The sequence below is a fragment of the Dromaius novaehollandiae genome, chromosome 7 (genome assembly GCF_036370855.1).
Source record: "Dromaius novaehollandiae isolate bDroNov1 chromosome 7, bDroNov1.hap1, whole genome shotgun sequence".
Classification (NCBI taxonomy): domain Eukaryota; kingdom Metazoa; phylum Chordata; class Aves; order Casuariiformes; family Dromaiidae; genus Dromaius; species Dromaius novaehollandiae.
The window spans coordinates 18,713,284-18,729,479 of NC_088104.1; the positions used below are offsets into that span (position 1 = coordinate 18,713,284).

Sequence of the window (16,196 nt, forward strand, 5' to 3'; positions counted from 1 at the left end):
CAGCATGGTCAGGCTGCTTTTGCCGACAAGTAGGGCTATACTTGGCTCCAGGCAACAGCAAACTGTGTGTCCCCAGTGCTGGACATGGGAAAACTGGGCTCCCACCTCCCCAGCATGCTCTGCTCTCAGTACCTGGACATGCCCTCCATGCACAGCCGCAGCAGGACCAGCCCTGAGGGACCCATCTGCACCGGGGACCCAGCTGCACCAGGGGCTGCATCCCTCTCCTGACACTGTGGGTCCAGGTGGGACAGAGCAGGAGAAGAGTGAACCTCACCCAGACACAGCCTTTTATTGCAAACCGACCCAAAAGCAGGGTCTGTGGTCTTCTAGCCAAAACCCACAGCCCTGAGAGAGCCCTGGCTGCCCTGCATCCACCCAGCAACATCCCACCAGCTCTCCTCCCAAGTCCAGCTCTGGCTTCACTGTGGGACAGGCTGGGCATGAGACAAGCTCTGCACCAGGAAAGAGGCAAAAAAGAGATTCCTGAGATACTGGCAAAGGATAGAAACACCCCACCTCCTTGGCACAGCCCATTGCTGCACCAGCTAGGGAGGGGAGATTGCCCTGGGCAGGGCCCACTGGGAGAGGTGGCAGAGGAGGCAGAGGGCCGAGGACATGTGGGTGCTCTGGACGGCCTCTCTCCGCTGCTGGAGGAGCAGGCACACTGGAGGTGGGTGGCAGCGACCTTTCAGCTGAACAGCCCCTTCGCCTTCTTCTGCTTGGCCTTGGCCACGGGCGGCCGGAGCTTCTGAGCTGGGGAGGAGGCCGGCTGGAAGTGAAGGGGAGGCAGCATCAGTCCCCCATGGGAGCTCAGGCAGGGTAGATGTGCATGTGCAAGCAGTGATGTGCAACCACCCCCCAGGTGGGTGGAAAACAACACACACATGTGTGCGACATGCCCACACACTGCCCAACCAGTATGCACAGGGTAGGACAGGCTAGGCACCAAGCCAGGACCCCCAACACGCCCCAGAGGGACACCAGGCTGGGATGCAAGGAGAGAAGGGGGGTGCAGGAAGGCCACAGCCAGGGCGCTGGGGACAGTGGGAGCAGGCTGCTCCGTCTCCCTGCCAGCCTGGGAAGCCCAATCCTGCCATCGGTACGGAGAGAGTGTTTCTGGTGCTGTGCTCACCGCGGCTCCCTCGCTGGAATGGGCTGTTTCATCCTCCTGGGTCTGAGGCGGCAGGTCTGGGTGCCCTGGGGTTTCTCCAGCAGGCACCGGGGCCTCAGCATCCCCTGGTCCCAAAGGCAGGAGAAGGAATTCAAGATTAAGGGAAGCAAGGCCAGGAAGAAGGGGCAGGTAGCACTGCTCAAACCCACGTGAGGAACTAGTCCTGGATGGGGGAGCTCAGCCCTTGGAAGGAAAAGGATAGAGGGAGACTGTTGCATGGGATGAGCTGCATTCGGGTCCTCCCCCCCCATTCCCCAGGTCTGGGGGCCCAACCGCCAGGAGAGGGAGTGTTTTATACGTCCCCCACTGCGCAGCCGAGGAGCTCCTCACCCGAAAGGTGCCGTTTCCGGGCCTGCTTGGCCTCTTGCTGCGTCACCGCCACATAGAGCTGCTGCAGGCTGGAGGCGAATGCCTGCCCATCTCCTGCACCGCAGATCTGGGGCAGGCTCTGCGGGAGAGACCAGAGGCGCCATCACCCCACCAGCATCAGTGTGGGAAACAGCCTGCAAGGAGCCACTTCCCGCCCTCTCTGAAATAACCCTGATCTCTCTTTGGGAGCAGCACCGCATGCCTGCGGGGACCGACGGCTGCAATGTGTATGACAACAGCACTCTCCAGATCCACAGCTGGAAAGCAAGCTCCCACCACGCCACCCCACCACGAGGGAGCAATGGGTGCCAGGAAAAGAGGCCGAGCACGCTTCTGCCAACCCTGGCAGCACCGCTGGTCAGGCACCTTCTGCTTCATCCCAGGGTGGCTGGGCTGAGGCACACGCAAGGCTCCTGCCCAGCGCCCCGCAGCCAGCGCTGCTGGCACGCTGCACAGCGCGGGGCTGGCCATCCTTGGCAGGATGCTGCTCCTCCCCAGCTGTGCACACACGCAGGCACGCGTGCCCACACGTGCACACACATCCTCACACCTGCTCCGGCCCGCGGGCTGCCTTCCCATTCAGCAGAGGCTGCAGAGGCCGGGGCTGGGGCTGCGGCGGGTTGCGAGTCATTCATGAAACGCTGCAGATAAGATCGCACGGGAAGGGCTGCGGCTTCCCCTGCGGCAGCAGCGCAGAGGCCGCGGCTCACCAATAAGGACAGCAAGCCTCCAGCAGGGGCAGGACCCTGGGCACGAGACGGGGATGGGGAGTGCCTGCCTGCCACAGCCACCTCCAGTGTTGCCTACGTGGGCAGCACAAGCCCCCTCCATCCTCAGGCCTTGCGTTGGCCCATCGGCCGCCCCAGCACGGGGCCCAGGGGAGCCTGCAGCTTCCTGGCAGGGAGGCGGGCTCGCAGGGTGATGCCGCAGAGGCAGGAGGGATGCCCAGATTTGCATGCTGCTCCCGGGCAGTCAGAGCAGCTCCAGGCTCCCTGCATGCATTCGGCCTGCGTCTTTCCCCATCCAGGTATGATGTGGGGAAAGCCCCCTCCTCCTGCCCATGCCCCCTGCCAGGGCTGCGTGGCAGTGGGATGCCGCTCTCACCCTGATGATTCCTGCGATGGGGAGGCTGCCAGGCTGGGCCAGATTCATGCGCTGCTGGGAGCCTGATGCAACGCGTGGCCGGAAAACAAACATTCGCCCCAGCTCAGCTCAGCCTCTCCCATCACCCGGAGGACGCAGCCGGTCCCAAGCAGGAGCACAGGCAGGGCAGGCAGCAACAGGGGTTGGAGAGTGGCAGAAGAGGGTGCTTGCGCAGGGATGTGAAAATGCATGTGTGCATGGGAGAGCGTGGCTGCGCAGGGCAAATGTGCCGCTGTACACGTGCATGTGCACGAGTGGCCATGTGTATGGGTAGGTGAGTGTATGTGGGCGTGCGCATGGGTGGCTGTACATGTTTGTAGGTGAGCATGGTTATATGTGCATGCGCATGTGTGCTTGTTTGTGTGGTTGTGTGTGTGTGTGTATGTCAAAGGTCTGCACACTAATCTCTGCTCTGCTCCACACCCAGACAGCAGGAGAACAAAGTGTAACAGATAAGGCCAGTTCCTCTCCGGGCCAGGGGAGTGGGGAGGGGACGGGGACACTCAGACCCACTCAAGGCCAGAGTCCAATGCCTGGGCCCAGCTTCCCAATGGTAGAAAGGGCACGCCAAGACCCCCTCAGTGCTCCATGCCAGGACAGGGAGGGAAGGCAGAGCTGATGCCAGGGTGGTTTGACTGGTGCCCAAAAAGGGACCCTCACAGGTCTCAGCCCTCCTGCCTGGGGTGGGCTGGAGCACATCCCCCGCTCTGTTGGCGCAGGCACGGAGGAGGGTCCCTCAGCTGAAGGGCACACATGCCACTGTGTGTGTGGGGGGGGAACTGCTTTTGGGCATGGGGACCAGGGGCTAGAAGCCAGGCTGGTACCCTGGCCCAAGCCACCTGGGAACACTGGGGAAGAACAGGGCAGCAGGAGGGAAGAGACCCCAGTCTCTGCAGCGACACCACCTGCCTGCCCCTCTGCCAGCCCCACAGCCCATGCCTGGCTCTGCCCTGAACTCCTCCATCTCGGAGCACTCAGCCAGTCCAGCCACCTCTGTCCCCGCAGCCAAGCAGGGCTGGACTCAGACCCTGCACTGGGATGGGAGCACAGGGCTGGCTGCCCCTGCTCCCTGCCTTTCCCAGGGCAGGCGAGGGCAAGGGGCAGCTGCGAGCCATGGTGATAGGGGCTGTGCTGTGGAGGGAGCACACTGGCTTCTCCTCCATGGTCAGGCAGCGGGGTCAGCCCCTCATATCCCCTCATCCCCGCTCTGTGGTGCTCCAGGGTCAATTTCTGCGCAAGACCTCCTGTGTCCCTGCCCACTGCCACAGGAGGGAGTGATGCTCTGATCCCAGTGCCCTGATAGCATCACCAGGATTGCTTGCCACTGGGCAAACACACGGTTCAATGCCTCTGCCCTGCTTCCAAGCTACAGTGGCCCATCACCAGGTCCCTATCACCATGTCCCAGGAAGGAGGAGGGATGCTGAGCACTTTACCCACCACTAGCATGCTCATGTCTTGCCCTGGATGTCTCCGTCCCAAGGGGCCAGGGTTATTCCTGAGGTTGCAAAAGCAGTGTCCGAAGACAGAAAGGCGACTGCACTTCAAAGGCAGCAGAGGGGCTGGCAATGGGTGGCCCGACACAGCCCAGATCAAAGGCACAAGCTGGAGTCATAATTCAGAGAAAAGCAAACAGCAGCTCCCAGGAAAGCCGGGCACAGTGGTGCAGTGAGCAAAGTATACTAGATAGCACTGCATGGGTCAATGCCCCTGGAGGGTGGGAGAGTCCCCCGCAGAGCCACCCCACCCAGGGTGCTGCTGCCCACTGCTCCCACCTCTCCCACTGGCAAGGGTCCCCCAGGAGGGCCAAGGCGACCGGGCAGGCTGTGCACCCCCAGTGGCGGCAGGCACAGGGCACTGCCCACCCTCTCTGCTCCAGCTCAGCCGGGACACAGGCTCCACGGCCACCCTTGCCCTGCCGGGGAATGCCCGGGGTCTGGCTGTGCCGGGCCAGCGTGTGGCTCGGCAGGTGGAGGGCACCCTCTGCCCACATCTCCGGGAAGGGCGCAGCTCTGGCCGCAGCTCCCCAAAGGCCAGGGTGGAAACTGGGAGTCAGCAGCCACCTCCTGTTGCTGCCCTCCCAGCAGCACGGAGCCGGCAGCCCCGGAGTGGGCAGCCCAGAGCGAGAAGAGCAAGGCCGTGCTCCACAGCCCCTCAGCCCCTCAGGGGAGCGGGTTTGTAACCGGAGTCCGGCAGCCTTTCCCTGCAGAGCTGGGACCCAGGAGGCAGCAGAGCGTGCTGTGCCAGCCAGCGGCCACCTGATGGCCCTGGAGGATGGGAGGGACAAGGAGGTGTCCCCAGAAGTGGCCGGGTGGGGACCCCCCTGCTTCCCCTCCCTGCTTGCTGCATGGCCCCACTGCATCCCACAGCTGAGCCCTGTTGCAGCCAGCTCCCTGCCCCTGCTGCCGCTCTGGCCCTGGGCCCTTGGTGCTTGTTTTTCTCTGGTTACTAGTCTCCAGGGTAAACAGGATGCATGAAGCCCGGGGAGCCACATGGGTGCAGAGAGCAGACCCGGGCGGGCACCAGCTCCGCAGGGCCCAGCGAGCCCCCAGTTCTCGGCCGGGATCGCCTGCACGGTGCTGTGCCGGCCAGGCCAAGGGGAGCGATCGCCCGCCGAGGTGGCAGGGGTGCACCCTGGCCGGCACGGCCCACGCTGGCCCTCCGCGGGCTCCAGCCGTGCCAGCCCCAGGCGCAGTGCCGGCGAGCGGGGGTTGCCCCGCATGTTATGACTACCTGGCCGCAAGGCCAAGCGTGATGCCCCGGTATCAGGAGCGCCTCAAGGCTGCAGCGCCGGCCCTGCAGCACACCCTGAGCTGTGCGATTAGCCAGGCCGGGGGGGTTCGCCCACGGAGGGGGGCGGGCGCCTGACCTCGCGCACGGAGCGAGCTGTGCTCGGTCCAGGCGGCGGGACCAGGCAGTGGGCAGGGTGTGGCACCCAGGGACGCCTGCAGCGCCTGGGGCACCCCTCTGTCCCACTGCCTGGAGCACTGCGCATGGAGGGATTTGGGGCTGGGCTGAGCGATATCAAATGCGTCCAGAGTCACTCCCGCTCTGCAATGTGCTGCCATATTTGGGGCACGCTGCTCTCCCTCCACCTATCTCCCTTCGTCCGGAGGAGACGGTGGTTTCCATGTCCTCTTGACAGCATGACGAGGAGGGTCACGTCCCCCAGTGCGGCACCGTGCCACTGATGCAGCAGCATCACTTTCCCCTGGCACTGGCCGGGAGTGGGTTTGCAGGCTGGCTGGACCACGCTGGGCCCCCGCGCTGCTGCCAGCCACCAGAGTCTAAATCGGTCGTGCTCAAAGCTGGGGACTGACCCTTTCATTATCACACCAGACGTTCGAAGCGGTTACCAACATTCTTCACTACAAACCCCACATTCCTATTTTTTAATATATTTTTAACTGGAAAACACAGCAAACGGGGCCTGTTTGGAAATTACAGCCTGGCTGCTGTGGCTTGTATGTCAGATCTGCCCACATTCCCGTGGCCAGCCTCAGCACATGCTCTGCAGGGGCACACTTAATAATTCCTGCCGGGGCCGGGAGCCAAGGGGTGTGGGCCGGGGGCGCATGGCTTCCCCGGCTTGCCCCGCCAGCGGGCTCCACGGAAGCGGCGTGGTGGAGCGGCGGCCCGGGAACGGCGCGCTGGATGTCCGGCGACAGACATGGCTGCCGGGCTGGCGCAAGCGGAGCCTGGAAACGCTGCGGCAAGCCACGGCGGGCAAGGGAACGGCTCCACGCTGGGGCGTTCCCACACCTCGTGGCTGGGCCCCGGCTCTGTGCGCTCCCAGGAATGGGTCTGGCATCATTCGTGGGATGCGCACGGGGCATCTCTGCCCGTGGTCCTCCCAGCATCGGCCAGGCTGAGAAGGGACCCACGCTGGGATGCACATAGCTGAGTGCTGAGTTGTGCTCACTGCTTGCCCAGCCTATGCCAGCAGCCTCCCGGGGGGACAGCGACAGTCTCCCCGTGGCAGAGCTGCCCCCGGGCATCCCGACGCCCCGCACGGTGGCACCCCAGCCCGGCTCCTGCGCTCCCAGCCCTCGCAGGGATAGCCAGGGCTTCCCAGGCACAGCGCCAGCGCTCCACACACCTGGCAGGAAGCGGCTGCCCGGGCCAGGAGAGGCAGCCGGAGGGCTGCCGGGAGGTGACGGGGTCGCCCCGGGGAAGAGCGAGCAGTGAGGCCAGGACGGCGGGACAGGCAGCGCAGCCCAGCACGGCATGGCCCAGCCCAGCGCTCCTCCCAGCCAGCCTGCGGGCCCTGCTGCGGGCAATGTTTTCCTTTCCCCCAACTTTCGGGGCCTTTCCAGCGAGCAAATGTCAGGCGCATAAAGAGCGGCACTGTGAGTGGAAGATGGAGCGAGAACGCCTGCCCGCGTCCCTCCGTAAGTGCTGTCTCACACTTCATCAAGGCAGCCTTTGCAAGCGAGGCACCCGCTTAACAACCAGCAGTCTATGCTGGCCGGAGACCGCAGCAGCCTGCCGCTCAATACCCTTTTCTTTTCCTCTTGTGCTGTTTCGGCGGCTTGGGTTACAGCCCCTCTCTCAGACACTGAGCGGATGGGTGCGGCGAGCGGCGGGGGCTCCGCATTGTGTCGCCTCCACGTTGGGGTGGCTGCAGCTCCCCCGCGTGCGGACGCCGGGGGGTCCTGCCCCTGCCCTGCCCTCCTGCAGCACTGCCAGCTTCCAGGGATAAACGCGGGGGAGAAGAGGGCCCGCAGCAGCTCAGACGTAGGGCAGGAGAGCAGGCGCTCCCGCATTGCGCCTCTCCAGCTGGCACAGGGATCGGCCCGGGAGGACCAGCCTGGCGCTCAGCAGAGGGCCTGGGGCAGGGAGAGGGTTTCTGGCCCCCAGCAGCCGTGGTCCCTTGCTCATCGAGCCCGAGAGAGCCCTGTGAGAGGCTGGGGATGGCTGCCCAGGTGCCGGGGGGGCAGCTGCTGGCAGTACTCAGCTCTGTCCTCGCCATGAGCACGAGCCCTCCCGTCCAGCAGCCCATGGGGGCAACACTGGGAGAGGGGCAGCTGGAGCTGGGTGCCACTTCGGCTCCTCATGGGAGCTGGGCAAGGAGGATGCCCCGAAGAGCAACAGGTCTAGGCAAGCCAAGGCCTGTGAGGACTTGCTGCTGGTTTCCAGGAAGGCAGAGATACAGGCTGGTGGCACCTAGGGGCATCACCTCTGCCAGCCAGGCCCACCACCAACACGGGGTGCTGCCTCCAATGGCCAGGAGCAGGCAGGACAGGTCCTGAGCGAGCCCAGGAGCAGAAGGCATCAAGACCCACTCACCAGGTCTCCCCGACCCCAGCAGCCGGGCTGCTCCCAAGGGTGACGGCTCAGGGGCCCCTCTTCTCTGCGAGGAAGTTGGGTGGCTCACGACGGCTTGTTATTGTAGGGTGGCTCAGCAAAGCTGGACACATCACCCAGGTTTATTATTGTAGGGTTGCTCTGCACAGCATGCCAGCTCATGCTGGGTTATTATTGTCTGTCCAGGAAAGCTGGACACATCTCCCTGGTTTGTTATTGTAGGGTTTCTCAGGAAAGCTGGCCAGCTCATCCTGGCTTGTTATTGCTGAGGGCTTACGGGGGGCTGGCCTGGGGCTGCCAGGAAACTTCCTGCAAAGTGGGGTGACGGAAACGGAGCCACACCTGATGAATCACATGGGTGCCACGCAGAGATAAGGGACAGTGATGGGTGGGATCCTGCACCCCAGCTCCACCCAGCAAAGACAGGCCACTCATTCACGGGAACAAACACTCACAGTTCCCCCAAGGCGCAGGGCAGGCTGAGGAGCGAGGACTGCAGGTCAGGGCTGGGGCCTCCAGCTGCAGCCAGGAGAGCACAGCCGCGGCGAAGCTGGTGCATGGCACCCGCCAGGCCAATGGCAGGGGAAAGGCAGAGCAGCTCCTGGCCCCTTGCCCAGCCCACGGCCCCCTCGGAGAGCAAAGCCCCAGGTGCAGCAGCAGCACCAGGACGCACACAGAGAAGAGCAGGGGATGGACCGCTCCACCGGGCTAGGGAGACATGGGTTTGTGTGCCAGCCGGCTCTGGCACAGGGAGCCGGTCCCTGGCAGGTTGCAGGGCAGGGAGTGGGATCCTGCAGGACTGTGGGGCAGGACGTGGGAGCCAGGAGGACCATGGGGTTGGGAGCAGGATCCTGTGGGGCAGGGAGCGGGGCCCTCAGAGATGATGGCTACAGAGCTCCCATGGAGGCTGCTGGTGGTGACAGGGACTGGGGGATGGCAGGGGGACCCAGTGGCCCAGTGGGGACCTGCACCCAGCATGGGCCTGAACCCAGCACACAAGCGATTAGCTGACAACAGGGCCCAGAGTAGAAGCAGCCTAGGACTCAGCTGGGCAAGATTAGGAGCTTTGGGGGGAATCTGGGCACATTTGGGACTGAGGCAAGCTGGAGGCAGGGGCCACTCCACCCCAGCAGCTTTGCAGTTCCTCCCAAGCGTGGGTGCACCCATATGGGCAGCCCCTGGGGACACTCCCCCACTGCCCCATCCTGACCCGAAACTGGAGCAGGAAGCATCTCTGTGTGGGGCAGAGTGGGGGATGGCAGAGCTAATCCCCTGATTAACTCAGGCATCTCCTAGGCTGGGCCCAACGTGCCCCAACGGCCCTGGCACTGCTGCTGGCACATCCACTGAGTCACTGTCACCTCCCCCTGCCCTGGCGTGGCCTCTGTCTTGCAGCCCCGGCAGCCTGTAGCATGCCTGGCACGGTACCACAGCCACGGGGCAGTGCCCAGGAAAGAAGGGTGCCAGATGCCTCTTCTGGATGGTGACCAGGTGAGTCTGGTGCTGGGTGTCCCCTTTGGCAGTGCCCAGGTGATCCAGGTCCCCAGGTGTCCCTTTCAGCAGTGCCCAGATGTGCCGGGTGCCCAGGCGTGCCCCTGAGGCATCACTCAGCTGTGCCAGGTGCCTAGGTGTCCCCATGGGCCTTGCCCAGCTGTGCCAGGTGCCTAGGTGTGCCCCTGAGGCATTGTCCAGCTGTGCCAGGTGCCCAGATGCACCCCTGAGGCATTGCCCAGCTGTGCCAGGTGCCCAGGTGTCCCCATGGGCACTGCCCAGCTGTGCAGCCCAGATGTTGGGCGCTGGCCAGGGAGCAGGACTGAGTGTCAGGCAAGCTTTCCGCATGCAGCAGCAGCGGCAGGAGGCCAGGCTGTGCTGCGAGCACACAGCCCCTTCATTCATGGCAAAAATAGCCCCCCGGGGTGTGGTCCAGCCTGGAAAAGCCCCCTCCAGCCCTGGCCAGCCCATGTTTATTCAGCACAGGGGACGCACTGCCCTCCCCCAGCCCATCAGTCCTGCGCGCCGTCTCCATGCCAGAGTGTCCGTTCTTGGACGTGGTTCCCCAGCTCCCCCCCAGCCAAAACATACAGGCTGGGGTGGGGGGGAATGGCAAACCCCTAAAAAGCGCTGGGTTTGTCTCCAGGAGGAGCAGCTCCCAGTGATGTCATGAGAGTTTGCAAGCGGCCACATGAAAGGGACTCGCTGCCCAGGAAATCCACGGGCCCGCGCTCTGGCAGACAAGCCAGTGATTCTTCAGTGGGCCAGGAAGGAAACCTGGGGGAGCCAGAGGCAGGCCCAGGGCCAGAGCCTGCTCCCTGCCCCACAGTCCCTCAGGCTCCCTATCCCTGCCCCACACTCCCCCAGGCTCCCTATCCCTGCCTTACAGCCCCTCAGCACCCCAATCTCAGTCCCACAGAACCCAGCATCCCAATCCCTACCCCAGAGACCCTCTGCATCCCAATCCCTGCCCCAAAACCACAAGAGTCCCAATTCCTATTCCACAGTCCCCAGGACACTGGTTACTGCCCTGTAGTCTCCAGCATCCCAATTCCTGCCCACTGGCTCCTGACTCTCCCTCTCCACAGACAGGGGAGGGGCAGCACCCCCATTTTCATGGTCCTCCATCAGGCTGGGAGCGGCGGGTGATTTAGGGCCAGGCAGCGCTGCCGGCAGACAACACGGATGCAGCAGGGCAGGGGATTCTCTTTCGTGAGGGATTACACTGGGGACAGCTGGGAACACACAGACGCAGCCCCCGGCCCCCTCTCAAGAGCCGGCCGGGATCTTGCCCCGCTGCAGCGGGCACGGCAGACAGCAGGCTCTGAAACCAAATCTGCTGCCAAGGGCCTCCCTTCGCCGTTTCCCATGGGCGCAGGGGGCAGGCTGCAGTGCCTGGAGGAATGGGGAGTCCCTGCCTTCTGCCTCCTCCCCAAGTGGGGAGACACCCCTGGGCTTTGATCCATCCCCCAGGGCCCCAGCTCTGCACCCCACGTGCATGTCTCCTTCTGGCCAGCCCGCACCAGCACTGCAGACCCCAAAGAGCATGGGAGTGGGTGTTGGAGTCCATGCCCTGCCCCATCACCTTCTGAGACCCAGGCAGAGCCCCGGAGGAGCAAGGGAAGATCAAGGACTTCTTGGCTTCATGTCACTGGGCTCCCCAGCACCTCCCGTGCACCATTTTGAGAGGCCACAAGCATCCGTCCAGTCCACCTGCAGCTTGCCTGCGAAGACACCTGTCCGCCCTCCTACTCTGCTTGCTCCATCTCCCACCACTGTGTCCTGCTCAGATGCAAGGTGACGAGACCTCTCTGCATCCTGGAGGGACATGGTGCCAGGGGAGCAGCATGCATGCTGGGCTGGTGCCACGGTACATGGGGACACCAGCTGGGAAACCCTCTGCAGAGCGATGGGCACGGCACAGTCCTGGGGGTGAGGACTCTGCAGAAGGGTGACAAAGTCCCCAGTGACTGAGACCCTGTTGGCATCCTCAGTGGACAGAGGCTCTTGGCAAAAGGGGTGGCTCCGAGCGGACCTCAGCTGCCACCTGGGCCACCTCCAGGGTGCCAGAAGGGCCGGGTAAAGCTGCGGGGCATCTCCCTCCTGCTGGTACCCGAGTCCGGTCTCAGTTTCCCCAGCTCTACAGTGAAGATGGGGACTGGGCCAGCAGAAGGGAGATCAGGGAGCCCCCAGGGTCAGCATAAGGCCTTGCAGGGCCATTCCTGCTCCCCCAGGGACGGGGGGGATGTTTGCTCCCACAGGCCCTGTTCTGGTGACAAAGCAGGGGTTCAGTCTCTGGGGCTGTCAATCAGGGACCTTTCACCAGAGCTAAAAATGCACTTCCAGAAGGAAAACAAAATAAAAACACAAAACAAAACAGAGAGGTGAAAAATTCCTTGACATTTCTCTCCTCTCAGTCCCCAGGGCCAGCAGAGAGGCGAGAGCCCCCAGAGTTTGTCAAGCAAACACTTTCACACCCTCGGCCACGCTCGGCACGCTGCCGCTGGAATGCCAAATATATATTTAAGCCCTGCTCATCAAAGGAGCCTGTTCGGAGTCGGTCTCGGGCAACGTGCATGTGGGTTTGGCCCAGAGAGAAAACCAGAGACGCTGAGAACATTTCTTGGGGATGGGAGAAAGTGCAAGCGTGCACAGACACACACACACACACACACACACACAGAGGCATAGGAGATAAATGGCAACCTTCAAGGTCATGTGTCTGTAAGGTCGCAGGCTGGGCACAAGATACCTGCCCGCTCCGCGCATTCATTCTTATCAGCTCCTGTCGCGCAACGGGGTGGGGATGTTTAGGCTGGACGGAGGCCAGCGGCAATTCTGCATTCCTGCGCACTATAAACCTAGTCAAAGCTAAAGGAGCTCAGCCGACAAAGCCAGGGTCCAGGGAGACGACCAGGAAGTGACACTCTGGGAGAGCTGGGACGCGGCGTGAGGGTGGAGGGTATCAGAGGGCTGGCCCGGACCGAGCACGCCGGGAGAAGGTTCAGGCCTCGGCATGCGGTGATACGCAGCGGGGGGAGGCAACAAGTATCCTCAGCCTGGGCACAGGGCAAGGGCTGTGCGAAGCAGAGGCACAGATGTAGTGCTCCTTCTGCAAGCGGTGAGCGCTCGCCCCAGGGCACCACTAGCAGCACAGTGCAGGCAAGAGGTCATCCCCAGTCCCGCGTCCTCGGCACAGCCATCCCCAGTCCTGCACAGCGGCGATGGGGAAGTGAGACCCGCAGGAATGGCATCACACACAGCATCCCCGGGGGCATCCAGCACCCAGGGCCGGGCCAGAGTCGCTGCAGGATGCACTGCATCCCTGGCAGCTCAGAAGTGCAGACCATCCCTGTTCTGAGTGTCCCAGGCAGTGCCAGGCAGCCTGGCTCTGCAAGGGGAGCCGACCCCCAGCCCTCCTGACAGCTGCTCACCTGCTGTGGAGCTCCCCCTTCCCCTTGCTTTCTGGAGCCAGGAGCAGAGGGACACTGGCTGCACCTACGCCACACCTTGCTGACCCACAACTCCTCCACCCCCAGCACCCGCGGAGCTTGCAGCAAGGCCATGTCCTTGTTGGATGGAGCAGGCTGAGCATGGAAAGCAGCACTTTTGGAGCAAAGGGGAGCCCTGGGCAGCATCCCCTGTGTTTGCAATTTGCCATTGCAAAGCCCTCGTGCAGGCAGCAGGGCAGGAGCTGAGATGCTCCTGCAGCCGTTCCTGGAGGCTGGTCCTGGGAGTGACCGTGCACAGAACAGAGGGCAGAGCAATACCTCCACCTCTGGAGATGATGGCTGAGGCTTCCCTTCTCTGTCATTAACGCGGCCAGGAGCAAGCAGGTCTTAGCCTAAATCTTGTGCCTAATCCCAGCTGACAGGGCTGCAGGTCGGGGGCTGGCCAGGGGCTGGAGCCAGCAGAACCGGCAGAGATCATTGCCACAAGCAAAGAGAGCGCGCCGGCGCTGTGAAATCACGCATTATGCGCCTGTCGCCTGTGGCAGGACCAGTCCATTAGGCTGCCGGCGAGGCGGGTGCTGCATGCTCTGGTTACGGCATGGGTAATCCCGCCTTGGGAGGCAGCGCCGGCCTGGCACCGGCTGGGCCTGACCCTGCGCAGCCATGCCCCGGGTTCATCTCCAGGTGAGGGCAGGGAGTGCTGGCCCGCAGCTTGTGTTTCAGGCACCTGCTGCTAATAAAACACCCTGTCAGGGCATCTTCGCCCTCCTGTCCGCTATCAGAGGGACAGGGTCCCTGCGGTGCTGGGGATGGGGAGCATGGTGGGGTGGGGAGCAGCATCCTGGACCCCTCTCACCCCATGCTGCTGCCCTTTGCCCAGCGAGGAGTCCTCCTGACATGGGCTGTAATGCCCATCCCTCGCTCTGTCGCAGTGCCTGGCTCCAAAAAGCATAGCCGGGCCAGCTCGTGCTCCGAGGCATGGTCGCATCAGCGTGAGAGGCATTCCCGGCCTCCAAGTTTGCCCTGCTGAAGCCCGCAGCAGCTCTCCCTGTCTCTGTGGGACTCGGGCAGGGATGGCAGCTGCCCTCACCGGCATGGTGGTGAGCACTGCTGCTCCCCCTGGGGAGTGCGGGGACCCCAGAGACCTCAGCCAGCTCCCTGCAGCTCACTGCACTGGCTGATGGCTGCAGGTCATCCAAGCTCCTCTCAGTGATCCGGGGACCTAAACTTTCATCTGCGTGACGGCACCATCATTCTGCTCCTGACTCCAGGCAGAGCGGAGGCATTAAGCAGCCTTTTATGCATTGCTATGAGGGAAATAACACCCCACCCCAGCATCAGGCCTGGAGAGCAGCCGGGATTTTTTCCTCTTGATGTGCTGACATTTCCCCCTCGGTCCCGAACCCCTGCTTTGCTCTGGTGACTTTAGCTCTTGAGGCTCGGCACTCTCCATTCACATGCCTGCTCTCCGGCCCCCTGCCTGCTCTTTATGCTCTCTCCGTTCGGGCCTGCCTTGCTCCAAAGGGCTTCACCCACACCTGCCACCTCCTGCCAGCAGAACTGTGGCCTTTGGACAAGCACACAAGTCTCCTTAAAAGGCTCTCCATTTTCATCCATATTTTTCCAACCAGATTTTCTCTTCCATGCAGCATCGCTCATCATCGTCAGTGCTGCAAAACAAGGTCTTAACAAGCACCCAGGGCCCCCTTCACTCATGACACACACCATCTGCTTGCAGTCACTTTCTCCCAGACCACCACCACCACCTTCCAATCCAGTAACTGGTTTATCTTTATCCTTAATGAGATGCTCCAGTATTTATCGACTCCTATAAAGCATCAGGCTAGAAAATCCTTCATAGCTTAAAGACCTTCAGCAATGTTTTGGTGCAAGTGGCTCCAGCCTGCAGCAGGGACTTCAAGGTGACCCTTCCCAACTCCTGCTGCCCCTTTCTCCCCGCCATCAGCTCCCCTGTGGTTGCCCTCCCCATGACACTGCTCTCTGCCAGTCTCAAAGACACTGTTTTTTTCCAAAGGAAGGAGGGCTCAGCAAGCCAGCCCTGCTTGCTCCTGCCTCTGCTTTCCCCTGCCAGACCCTGGAGGGCCCAATTTCCAGGGCACTGAGCAGAAGAGACCCACTCCCTCCCCAGCCATGTCTTGCTGGGGTCTCAAGGGAGAGGGGAACATCTGCAGACCCCCCTGCAGTGCTATCAGCTGCCACCATCTCAAAACATGAGCCTGTCGCTGGAAGACACAGCAGTGACACTTGGGGAGCCGTTTCTTTGCTCACGAACAGTGCCAGCTCCTCCACAGCCCAGAGACAACCAGGGAGACAAGGGTGCCCTCGCATCCCCTGACCCTGGGAGCTAGGGCTGCGGGAGAAATGCCCCGAATGCCTCAAAGCTCAAAATACAACAGTCAAAATGGATGTCAGCGCTGAGCTGAGGACTGGGCTGCGTGGGGCCCCTGTCCCGCTGGGGACCTCAGGGTTGGGATCGCCTCACCGTGCCCCGGGCTGGCCCCCCGGTGCTGGCGCTGACAGCTCGGTGCCTCCTACCCCACTGCACATCTGCCGTCTGGGCCCTGAGCAGGAGAGCAGGAATCAATTACAGGGCTGGCAAAGGCAGGGCTCCTCCGGGGCTGGCGAGCGGCACCGGCTGCCGCGGCCGCAAAGCAGCGCTCGAGCGCACGTGGCACCGGGCGCCAGGCGGCTCCCGGGCCAACTCCACGCATCTGTGCTGAGCCCCGGCTAGGGTTGAGACCACACCACTGCCGCCGCGGCCGGCCTTCGAAATCCTCCCCCAGGAAAGCAGATGTACAAATGGCTCATGGGGAAGACACATGGGAACCACTTGAAAGCCATGGTATGAAAGCGCTGGTAAACCAGGGCCACTCCTCTGCTCCTCCGCTCCAGCGCTATTCATAGCGCTCCTGGCGCCCACCCCGGGGGGGGCTCCATCCCTGGGGCGCAGCCTTCTGCCAAACCGGCCATCCTCTCCCCCGTGCAGATCCCAGGCCCCCCAGCAAGGTCTGCAGAAGGCCCTGGACCCACATGACAGCCAGGATACCCTAGGGAGGGCTCGCCTTGTCCCCCAGGAGCCCAACCAGCCACAGGGCTCATGGCACGGCTGCACCGTCCTGCCTGGGAGAGCGCAGCTGCCCTGCTCTGAGCCGGGCTGCTCCCAGCACCCTCAGACACCCAGCACATAGAGCAGGAGCATACATACATACAGGGCCCACCATGCCAGCCCGGAGACGGGAG

The 16,196-nt window shown here is 63.0% G+C and overlaps 1 protein-coding gene across 3 annotated transcripts in view; it reads right to left on the bottom strand.

The window, feature by feature from the left end:
• Positions 1–551: 551 nt before the first annotated feature.
• Positions 552–16,196, bottom strand: part of NHEJ1 (non-homologous end joining factor 1) — a 54,327-nt gene continuing 38,682 nt past the window's right edge. For all 3 annotated transcript variants that reach the window (XM_064514802.1, XM_026094984.2, XM_064514801.1), the window contains exons 6-8: positions 1,505–1,622; positions 1,136–1,239; positions 552–772 (exon numbers count right to left, since the gene is read on the bottom strand). In XM_064514802.1, coding sequence (XP_064370872.1) covers positions 692–772; positions 1,136–1,239; positions 1,505–1,622 — 303 coding nt within the window. In that variant the 3' untranslated portion in view covers positions 552–691. The remainder of the gene's footprint in view (positions 773–1,135; positions 1,240–1,504; positions 1,623–16,196) is intronic.